At 40.5% G+C, this 11,853-nt stretch overlaps 2 protein-coding genes across 2 annotated transcripts in view; one reads left to right on the forward strand and one right to left on the reverse strand.

Moving 5' to 3' along the window:
• reep1 (receptor accessory protein 1) overlaps positions 1-6,300 on the forward strand; it is an 8,161-nt gene extending 1,861 nt beyond the window's left edge. The window contains exons 2-8 of the mRNA XM_008283669.1: positions 30-102; positions 190-266; positions 359-479; positions 859-972; positions 2,077-2,236; positions 3,606-3,847; positions 5,697-6,300. Coding sequence (XP_008281891.1) covers positions 30-102; positions 190-266; positions 359-479; positions 859-972; positions 2,077-2,236; positions 3,606-3,847; positions 5,697-5,768 — 859 coding nt within the window. The 3' untranslated portion in view covers positions 5,769-6,300. The remainder of the gene's footprint in view (positions 1-29; positions 103-189; positions 267-358; positions 480-858; positions 973-2,076; positions 2,237-3,605; positions 3,848-5,696) is intronic.
• A 2,928-nt stretch (positions 6,301-9,228) lies between these two features.
• The window catches only part of mrpl35 (mitochondrial ribosomal protein L35), a 4,334-nt gene continuing 1,709 nt past the window's right edge, over positions 9,229-11,853 (reverse strand). The window contains exons 3-4 of the mRNA XM_008283705.1: positions 9,594-9,738; positions 9,229-9,494 (exon numbers count right to left, since the gene is read on the reverse strand). Coding sequence (XP_008281927.1) covers positions 9,306-9,494; positions 9,594-9,738 — 334 coding nt within the window. The 3' untranslated portion in view covers positions 9,229-9,305. The remainder of the gene's footprint in view (positions 9,495-9,593; positions 9,739-11,853) is intronic.

Here is an 11,853-nt window from a genome sequence, read left to right on the forward strand (position 1 = left end):
AATTAACTGTCCCATCTTCTGCCCTGTAGACTTGTGTTTGGTACACTATATCCTGCATACTCATCCTATAAAGCTGTCAAGTCAAAAGATGTGAAAGAATATGTAAGTATATGTTTTTTTGTTTTGACATTCTCGTCCATTTGATTCTACAATGTGGAGAAACATTAACACTCCCACTCTCTCCACCAGGTGAAATGGATGATGTACTGGATAATATTTGCCCTATTCATGACTGTGGAAGTGTTTACAGACATGTTTCTTTGTTGGTAAGTGACCTCAGACATTTACTGCCACTGATTATAAATGTGTTTTTGTCTCATAACGTATTTTGTTCTGTTTCGCTGTGACTTCTTTGCAGGCTTCCTTTCTACTATGAACTGAAGATTGCCTTTGTGGTGTGGCTGCTGTCCCCGTACACCAAGGGCTCCAGTGTGCTGTACAGGAAGTTTGTTCATCCCACGCTTTCCTCAAAAGAAAAGGTGAAATCCCTTTCCTTTGTAGTGTCTCTCCCTTTGTTTCCTCTGAAGGAGTTAATGGTGAAAGTATTCAGTCTGGGCTTTAAGCTCGTCTGCGTGTTTTAATAGAATTCGAGCTTTGCGACTGTCCACAAGAACAAAAGTGCCTTTGTGCTGATTCAATTTCCCACTTTAGCTGTTAAAAAAATCTGTTTTCGAGACACGGGAGAGGAAATGTCGTAGCGTTCTTCCATTTCTCTTTTTCCTGTCTTTCCCTTTTCCTCCAGTCAGGAAACAGATGAGCGAGTTTTCAGAGGATCCAAACATCTGTCAGCGCTGTGGATGAAATGAGCGACAACGAGAGGCTCGATGTTCATGGGATTTTTTTTTTTTCTCATTTCAGGACATTGATGAGTATATCTGCCAAGCGAAGGACAAAAGCTACGACACGCTGGTGCATTATGGGAGAAAAGGACTGAATGTTGCGGCCACAGCTGCAGTCATGGCTGCAACAAAGGTAATGCAGACTGTGAGCATTTGTTTTGTACTGACCTGAGGGTGCGCTGGACGCTCATTGTAGCCGAGGCATCGAGCCTGTTGTTTGTGTGGCCGATCACAGAGTGAAGGCTGCTCGTTAAATAAAGCTTTGAAAAGAAGATCCAGCAGAATGAAAACATCCCATAAAAAAAGGGCTGAATGTATTTAAACAGTTGTGGAATACTTTCATATTCAAAAACTGTAAAAAAGAAATGTTGAAAATAACTGCAAATATCTGCACAATAAATATTCTTCTTAGCTGATTTAAATACAGTAGAACAGTGTAGTGTTATGGTCATACATTTTTATGAAAAAATACAGATTTTTAGTGTGAACATTATGTAGAATTTTGGCCAGATTTTTTATACATTTTTGGGGGGATTTTAGTCGTCATTGTCTTTAATTTAAATCTGTAAAAGTTAAAAATAATGTACCTTTTTTTTTTTTTTTTTTTTTTTTTAATCCACCTTCAATCCAATATAGTTCCTGTCAAATAACAGCAAATATCTGTAAACTAATTATATTTTTTGCTGATTTAAATACTGTAAAAATTATGCAATGTTATGGTCACCTATTTTAATTTTAAAAAATACAGATTTTTAATGTGAACAGATTTATATTTTTTTATGATTTTAGTAGTTATTGTCTTTAATTTAGCAAAACACGGGAAATCTGTAAAATAACAGTTAAAAAAAATAATATACCATTTTTATTTTTATTTTTCTGGCAAATAACAGCAAATATCTGTAAACTACTTGTATTTTTTTCATGTTTAAATACAGTAAAAATTGTGTGATTTTCCTGCCAGATTTGTAAAAATGCAAATATTTACAGTTTGGGCCTTTTTTTTTGTTTTGTTTTTTAGAGTTAACAGTTTCCCCCTATGATTTTACTAGTTATTATTTATAATGTACTAAAACAGGGAAAATGTGTAAAATGACACTAAATTGTTCAAATAATTACTGTTAAAAATTCCTATAATCTTTATTTTTGTACAGGACATTGTCCCCTCTGTAGCTCTGCATCAGATGCCACGTTCTGACTGCCTCACATTAAAATGAAAGCCTCATGTTTCCTGGTTTAGGGCCAAGGAGTTCTATCAGACAGACTGAGGAGCTTCAGCATGCAGGATCTGTCTTCCTACCAGTCCGACCCCGACAACAGCGACACCGGCACCACGCAGCCCACCGCGGCTCAGCACCGGACCAGATCCATGATGCGCAGCAAGTCAGAGAGCTACAAGGGTGAGGAGACCTTCCTCTGCCTCCTGACACCTTGCACCCAAAACTAAAATCCACTTTAGAGGCTGACTGAAACTTTAACCATCACATAATGGCATTACAACAGCTGATGAAATAAATATCACTTTCATAAGACAAGATGTTGGTAGAACTGGGACTGATGGAGCCACTGTAACGCCGTTAGCAGCGCCTGGTCGGTTTGTGTAAAACAGATTAGCCAGTCGATATCTCTCTTCCTGTTCGAGCTTGTTTAAGCCCTCTGATGTTGTTTGGTACCTCTGCCTTCCTGAGCGCCCCCCTAACCTCGGCCCTGGCTTCCTGTTGGGGGCAGGTCGGGGCCTGGCGGCGCTGCCAGGCTCGCCGTCCTGTGATAAGACTCACATGCAGCCGGAGGGGTTTGTTCCTAGTTTAGCATCATGCGGAGACAGTTGTTGTTTGTTTTGATCTGGTGTGATATTGGGCAGATAATAGATCATTCTCTCTGATGTAACATTATATACATCACATGCAAACTTCTGTAGGCTGGAGGCACATTTTTATTCAACGAATACGAGCTGAATACAACTAAAACCTGCTGCTGCTGCACTCATTTATGGATTTTCACTAACTTGCATCAACCTGTATTTTTGTTATTGTTAATCCATCCTATGAACAGACTTCCCTTGAGGCTGTTAATCTTGAAAACTGTGTCACTAATATCTAGTTTGATTCGTCTCTGTGACTACATAACTTCCTAAACAGCTGTAGTTTGGTGGGAAAAAGTGGATTTGTTGCGAATCGTTGGCGTTAACATACATCGGGTGAGCTGCTGAGCTTTTTCCAGCAGCACACTGGTGCAGGGCTTGAGTTAAAATAAACTATAGAGATCAGATTCCTGCCACCCGGCGCTGAGATGTGGCTTATTGATGTCTTTTAATAGTTTCTGTGGCGCTGTAAGATGCAGGAGAACAAGATCGAGCTTTGAGTTTCTTGGTAGTGGAACAAATGGTCTTTTCATGATATAATTGGATTTGTAATTATAATAAAAATATATCATCAACATTGTAACCAGAATGAGCAGCGTGTTTGGGCTCTCTCGTCTCCTGGCATTATAGAAAATGGAAAACAGCCTAAGTGGTTTTATTGTAATTCTGCAGCAGACTTCAGAAGAACAGCCTTGTTATGCTTCTTTGTGATGCAACAAATTGGCTCCCACTTATTTCCTATCTGGCCTCCGCTCTGCGCTCCACAGGATGATAATGCATAATGATGTGAACATTCATTATCCCCAGCTGACCAGAATCAGCTGCAGCTTAACAGCGGTTGCACTAAACAGCGTTTCGACTCCAGAGACCGCTCATCCCTGCTGCCGACCTTCTCTTCCACGGTACAGGGCAGGATTTTGACGTGGCTGAGTTTGAGGTGTTGAGGTTGGAGCAGTGGGACTCCAAGGAGCCTCCGTCCCCGACCCTCTCGGCTCCTGAGTCCGAGCCCGCACCGGCCTCTGTGACGCCCCCGTCCACCCCGCCCTCCACGCCCTCTCCGCCTCCGGAGCAGCCCGAGGAGGTGGAGAAGGAGGCGAAGGCGGCGTCCAGCTCCCCACAGCTCAGGCTGGTTAAGAGGAGGGCTCCGGAGGTACACACTGCCTCGTCCACGTGGCTGCTGCTCAGCTGCTGCCTGAACCTAACCGCCCCTGGAGAGCCGTGATTTACTCACTGATTCACTAATTTCTAGTGCCGCGTGGCTAAATGAATCATCATGGTCCAGTACCTGTGCAAATGTGGAGGGGGTCTGGCTGCTCGTAGGATTTCTGCACTGGTGGAGCTGATTCATGCATTAACTCGATGATGACGTGGTTGAAATGAACGTGTGATTGAAATGAGTGTTTGGAGATACGGCATGGGAGGTATCCAAACACAGTGGATGCTGTTTTCAGTCCTGGGAATAACTTTTATGTTTGTGGAGATGTTTGTGTGGAAACCAATCCCTGAAATTCAACCTAAAATCTGTTTGTCTGTCCGGCATGGTGGTCCCTATGAAGTAAATGTTAAGGATAAAGCTGGAGATATTTTCTATTTTTCTCGCTGTCAACAAAATCCAAAACAAGGTAGACTAAAGAATTTCTTTGTAACAGGACAATGGTATGAACTTGTTAGCTGTACCTTGACATTGTCCTGTTACAAAGAAATTCTTAAGTCTACTTGTACTTTGAGGACAAAATGAACATATTTGCTCCAAAACAAGGTGTTTGAAGAAGGTGCATCGCCCCTTAGAGCTGTGATGTCGTCTAAAGTGACATCAGATAGGATGTTAGTGATGATGTAATGCTGCATCAGCTGTATGAGCTCCTTCTGAAAGCTTCTGCTTGTGTTAAACATGGCACCTGGTGAACCTTTCATTTTGTTTCTAAAAATGATAAACTGAAGACACTGGACGGCTTCTGATATTATTTCAGCCATAAATGTCGTCTTGTATAAATGCTGCAGATGCTCGTGTTGGAATATTTAGAGAGCAGCTGTTGTCCTCAAATTTATTCTTTCATTAAAGAAAAAGCAAAATCCACACAACAGTCACTGAAATAAGTAGAAACTGAAAAAAGTAATAATAAATAAAAATTTGCAATATTATAATTTAGTGAAATAAGACGTTGCTTTTGAATTGTGGTTGAAAAGAATAATTTGAAAAAATAAACAAAACTGTCAAATTAGAGCACTTTGCTGATGAGCAGTGGTGCAGAAGTCTGACTGAGAGTTACAGAAAACACCTGATGGCAGTGATTAAAGGGTTATTCAACAAAATATTAGTTTACAGGTCCCATCATGCTTGTTTTTTTTATTTTTATTTTTTTAATATATATTTCTGTTGAACCACAATTCAAAAGCAACGTCATAATTTTCATTAAATTTATATTTATTATTACTTTTGTCAACTTATTTCAGTGACACCTGTTTTTTTCCTTCTTTAATGGGAGGTTATGAATAAATTTGACTGGATTAGTTATTTTTGCCTTAACTACTGCATTAACAAATACCTTTTCTCTATATTTCTATTTGTGATTAATGCAATACATCACTGCAAAAAAGAAATATCTTACATGATGCACTTTCTTTCAACACTATTGTGTTTTATCTGTCTAGTAAAAGCCTGATTTGTCCAAAAACTAATAAAAACACATTATTGACTTGTGTTGTTTCATCACAATGGATCTGGCTTCTGTAGTTTATCGTTCCACATTAATCCCTTGATGCCATAAATTCACTTTCATCCACCAGAACTTATTGATTCCTTTCAGAAAAAGAATTTAAAAAATAGTGACACACTCTTAAATGTTTTAATAGGAACAACACATCCCTAGTTTTAGCTTCATCTCGAGTTTTGCTGACAGTAAAAAACACCAAATAAATCCAGCTGTATCCTTATAAAGACTTTTTTATAAGCTTTTACTAACTAAACTCCATCTCCTTCTTTTATTTCTCCCTTCCAGCCTCCTCATAGAGTCTTAAGGCCTCTCACAAGATCCAGGAGTGCTCTTTCTTCAAACAATGAAGCCATGTGAAAACTGTCCTCAAGACTCCTCCAGCTGCCTTCGCTGCAAGAAGTTTAAAAAAAGAAAAAGAAAAAAAAAATACTGAATGGCCAAAAGCTACATGACTGAAGCAGCCTTGCTTTGGAATAAGGTATTACCAAAGTGACCTACGATGACCCCTCTATATACGATTATATAGCTAGCGGCTCATGATTTAGACAAAATGAGGTTTGTGACACTGAGATAGAAGATGAGGTGAGTGAATGGGCTGATAGACACTTTGTTGGTTATTGAATATGTATTTATGTACAGTATGCGTGTACTTCATCTTTATGATTTCGTTGTTTTTATATATATATATATCAGGTCAGGGTCGGCAATCGCATGCGTGTCTTCCCGGTCGTTGGTCCGCTGTGGGTTGAACAGAATGTACTGTCACTGAAAACTACAGCTGGCTCTGAGAGTGACGCGCTCACTGTAAGAGAATGTGAAACAAGCCAAGGATCAAAGCAAAAGGCGAGGCTGTTTGTAATCCTAATAAATCTGTTTTTTTGTTTTTTTTCTGCCCTGATTGACTGAGAAACTCCCGAAAAAAGCATTTAACTCCAAGACAGCCTGCATTCGTAGTCAGACAGCAGTGACGGACACGATTCTGTTATTTACCTCTTTCTCTTCAAGCCTTAAAGAAAGAGATAACGGGGACGCACATGTCTCTACACGTGGTATTTCCAGCACGATGTTGTCATTAAATAATCACTTTGCACTATGCTTAGAATAGAAGCCCTCAATGCTTTCAAACGGCCAAAAAATCAGACAAATTAGCAGCTGAACGCGCTCATCGGTCGTCTTATTATTACGCTGGTCTACACTCGTTTTGGTGTCTTTTGAGCTGATTTTGGACAATTGCAATGCGCTGAATCCAAATATCACATCAGTTTTGCTCAATGAGGTCACAATTTTGACTTTTACATGTTTGCGTACATGTGCAGGTATCTATGCTTCGTATTGTACAAAACTCTTTTTCTATTTTCTGAAATGAACAAATTCTGAAGCCTTTACAAGTCGATGCTACCTGAATGGTTTCCAGAGAATCTCGGATCAATGAGTGATGAGCAGAGGGAGGGATTCCATGGAGACCAAGTATCAGGAAGGCTGGGATGATGGCTGATTACTGCTGGACTCTGAAGAGAGATAAACCTACTGCTGATCTTTCCAGGAGGTCCAAGAAGTTCAAGCCCTGAATTTTGAGCAATGCTGATGAAACATGCAATTTACTTGTATTTACCTTCACAAATGTTCATCAACTTTTGGATCATTTAGCTCATGAAAAGGTTTAGAAAATGAAATAATAAAATAAATCAATCGCTAATGTCAAAAAATGTAATTGATTTAGTGGCAAAATCGATTTTTTTTAACCGAGTTGGCATAAAAACCTGAGCTGATGCAGAAAAGCAGACGTCATGTTTGGATTCAGTGCTGCAAAAATGTCCTAAATCAGTTTTAAAAAATCCCAGACACCTTCAAATATGTTATTTCTGCTGCGGTAAAGAAATATTTACCTGCTCATCAGATATGAGAGAGAATAAAATCACCACTTAAGAGGTTTTCTCAGACTGTTTTTGACAATCTACTGTTCAGTTTGGTGGCACGTTTTTTTGTCATTTATTCCTCAAGTTATTTGGCGATTCATGGCCGATCAGGATGGAGTCTGTTTCAGCTGTAGCAGGAATGGGTTATCACACGAGTAAATATTTACTGTATATAAACATGGTTCTTTCTCCATGTTTGAAATCACTGTGTCACGTTCTGTTGTGAACTGAGCAACACTAAACCCAACGCTCTTACCTTTACTCGCTTCTGCTATTTTTTTAAGGAACAATGAGAGTGACTATATCGGTTTGCAGGTTTACAAACTTCTATATGCGTTAATAGTGCGTAGCAATGCATCGTATCCCGTCATCCTGTACTCTATCGACTGAGCCCGAACCTCGGCGACGGTTTTACACACAAAACCCACCACTGTGTCGGTCGCCGACATGCGCAGTAGATGTTTCCGTCATTGTTTGATTTCTGGTGGTTTGAAGTTTGAAACAGAAGCTTCTCAGGTACAACAGTTCTGTTTACACGTCATTCACTCTGATGTTGTAGATACACTTATTATGCACATGAGATGTCAAATAAGAGAAAAAAGGGGAAAAAAAAAAAAAAAAAAAAAAAGGAAAAATCTGTGTTTCAGCGTTAGTAGTATCCGTGTTAGTGCTGGAGGTGATTTCCTTCCATTCAAGTAAAACTGAAGGAAGAAAAAAATAAAAACACACGTTGCTAAGTTGCAGATTTGTACACTTGTGCGTAGATCGATGAACTCATCACTGCATGATGTTTGTTATTAATTTGTATGAAGATTTCATTTCTTAAGTGACTTTGTGTGAAGCTGTCGGCCTCCTCAGACGCTGGTGAACAATGGATTCTGTTTTTGTTACCTTTGGCTGCTTTAGAAGGACATCACGACTATCAGTTGGCTACTCACAAATAAAATGTCTTATTTACTGATAAACCAGCCGCTTAAGGCTTCGTTCATGAAGAGACACCCCTCATCTTACTAACTTATCCTAAGGATTTTTTTCTGGCAGGCCAGAATGTCAAATGACTTCAACTTGATTGTGAGTTATTATAAAAGAAAACGCAGTGATGTGACGACATATTGGTTTATGACTATCAGTTGAGTGTTCCACTAGTTTAAATATTTCTGTTGGTTAAATCAATTTACAGCCATTAAAAATGAAGCAAAACTTTCACTGTGTTGTACTTTATTTTGTGTGCAATTGTCTTAAAATCCATCCATCCATCTCTACACCGCCTAATCCTTACTAGAGTCATGGGGGGCTGGAGTCTATCCCAGCTGACTCAGGGTGAAGGCAGGTTCACCTGGACAGGTAACCAGTCTATCACAGGGCTACACTTAGAGACAGACAACCAAGCACACTCACATTCACACCTACGGACAATTTACAATCACCAATTAACCTCAGCATGTTTCTGGACTGTGGGAGGAAGCCGGAGAACCCGGAGAGAACCCACGCTTTACAGGGAGAACATGGAGACTCCACGTAGAAAGATCCCGGCTGTCCTCACCGGGACGCGAACCGGCGACCTTCTAGCTGCGAGGAAACGATGCTGACCACCGTGCCACCTTGCAGCCCTGGCCCAGAACAGACCTACCTAATACTGGCTCAGAAGAGGACTTTTGCAGGACTCTGTGGCCACTATCATTTCACCTTCAACTTAAAAGAGCAATGTGAGATGAGAGTTCTTCAGTTGCAATCCATAACTGTGGAGCTACTAAATCCTACACATTGGACCTTTAATGGAGAGAACATGCAAACTCCACACAGAATGATCCCGGGTGTCCTCTCATGAACCGGCGACCTTCTAGCTGCGAGGCGACGATGCTAACCACCGAGTTAAAATAACAACTAAAAACAAAACACCATTGGACATACAGAGATTTATTTAACATGTGTACAACAATATCACTTTATATTAAAGCAGAAGACATGACTCAGCAGATCACACTTTGAGGTTGACCCGGTCGTGGTACTTCATGTACGGATCGTCGACGTACCAGGTCCTCCGTTTCCAAAACGAGGTCGTCATTTTATCCAGAAGCTTGCTCTGCGTCTTGTTACAGATCACAATCTCCCTCAGGCGCTTCTTTCTGGCGGGCAGCTTCTTCCACAGCTTCTTCTTGTATCCAGACTGTTTACGACCAAAATCAAGACATCAGATCAGCAACGTCGTGTTTTTAAAGGTGTTGAGAAAAAACCAAGCAGGCTGTTAAATGTACGACACGCGTACCTTACGTCTGATCCAAAGGCCGCAGTGCAGCCGCATGAACCTGTCCGTTACAGACTTCACGCTCTTCCTCTTGGCTTTCTTCACACTGTAGTACGTCAGACTTCTGCTCGGCTGCTGAATCAGACCAGGAACGAGTGGCGACACCCTGGAACAACACGGAGAAGCAGAACAACTCAGAATATTCACTTAACATGTGACATCTTTCAAATTGCAAAAACACCGTCTCATGACAATCTGTCACCAGTGATATCTGGTCGAGCAGAAGGTTTGAGATACATTTTAGGTCCAACCTTAAGACCCAGAAGATGCTCAAAGCATTAAAAACACATTTTTTAAACAATAATGGTGTGTTTTTCTATTTGTTGCTTAGATTTTCATCGGACAGAGCCTGATACTGCTGCTGAGCTCAAATTGCCTTTTATTCACCTCAGAGTTTCTTGCAGGGTTTTATTGGGTGAGCTTCTTCTACTGATATAAAAACAGACCTTTGCCCTTTGCTAACATGACACAAATGCTGGAGGAGTGGGGCAAAAGGGTGCTCCTTCAGTGGCAGGGGTTGTATATTTAGTAAGTGTGGGTGTGAGGTCATTCACCGCCAACAAAAATTTCACGAGACAAGATTAGTCAGGAGCCACGAATTCTCTAAAACAGTTGTGTTGAGGAAAACCTGAAGATCTTAGCCTAACCTCGTCTAAACACTGAGATTCAAAACAACTGCGTAGGTGTTTAAATACTATTATATTTGATCAACTAAAGGGGCAGATCTGGATGTAAAGTGTCATATTTTGTTGCATCTCCTGATCTTGACTTAACCCCACACCTTACTTTATTGCCAATCTGAGAAATAAAATCCCAAGTCATGACTAGATTAACTATCAACATTCTGTTCCTATAAGCTTCATTTATCTATTTTTTGCACCATGTACACAAAAATCGTCATACTTTACAGTTCACAGTGGTGCAAAGAAACTATCAAGCCAAGTATTTGTACTTTACTGGAATATTTATGATCCTTAACAGTTAAACTTGCACTTTCTGTTTCACTACATGCAGCTTTAGTTCATTTTCAGATGAAGATTTTACACAAAGGATCATTTAACAAGCTTCTAAAATGCAGTATTGCTGAAATGTAAACCTTTCAACCTGAAATGATTCAAGAGAAATGTCTCATTGCGACGTTTCTGACAGATATTGCCATTTGATGTGCAATACAGCTTCAGTTCAGGAATTAGTGTGTAATAGATTTAAAACATGGCGCGTTATCACATGAGGCCACATCAGAGGCATGACTGGTATGTAAATAGGACGACAAGAATTTAAAGAAGCATCAATAGTTGGAACCTTTGGGTCAGCTGCACTCGTATGAGGTGCAGCTGGTAACTAACGGGTCTGGGTTTGTGTCGGCCGGTGATAACACACACGGTGTAATGATTAACGCTGGAGGGGCGCGCGACAGACGGGCGCAATAAAAGTTAAACTTAACAATAAAAATGGAACCACGGGTTGAAAAGAAAGTAGATAAGAGCAGAAAGAAAACCACAATAACATGTTCACATAAAGAGAAGCTCTGAGCAGAGACTTTGACCTTTGAATCCCACTTCATACAGCGTCGGTGGAGTCGGCTCGGCTCACTGCAGCAACAAGTATTGTCTCTCACCTCCAGGCATCAGATGTGGTCTGACTGAGATTAAATATTTATTTGGGGTATTGTGTTGTGGGACTTCAGGGGTGAACGTTTTCTCCTCACCTGCATCTCTTTTCCTTTAAAGCATGGATGTCAAACTCAAATACAATGTGGAGGGTCGAAGGCCAGAGTCCATATTTATTGAAAAGTTGACTCCAGCTGTGCATGTTTTCCTTTCTCTCCAGATATATAATGATAAACTTTTTCATACGGTAACCAACTTAGGTTTTGCTTAAACATTAAATCTGAAGGTCTGTCCTTCACACTCATGAACAGATAATCTGCCTCCTGTCTGTCTTCAGAGCTCCTGTTTTCCATTTTTTGTGAGGCGTGGCTTTAATTTTCTGTCTGCTAACATCAGGTAATAAATGCCAACAGAAGGGGGAGGGGACACTTGCAGGTCTTCACTAACGCGCCAACACACTAGCAGAGCATTCTGGGATGTGTAGCATTAACGATGCACGCACTATATACCAGCAGGCCAAACTCCAACAGACATTTGATATTATCTCGCGGGCCAAATATAATTACACTGCGGGCCAGATTTGGCCCACGGGCCTGAGTTTGACACCTATG

The sequence above is a fragment of the Stegastes partitus genome, unplaced genomic scaffold (assembly GCF_000690725.1).
Source record: "Stegastes partitus isolate 25-593 unplaced genomic scaffold, Stegastes_partitus-1.0.2 Scaffold8, whole genome shotgun sequence".
Classification (NCBI taxonomy): Eukaryota; Metazoa; Chordata; class Actinopteri; family Pomacentridae; genus Stegastes; species Stegastes partitus.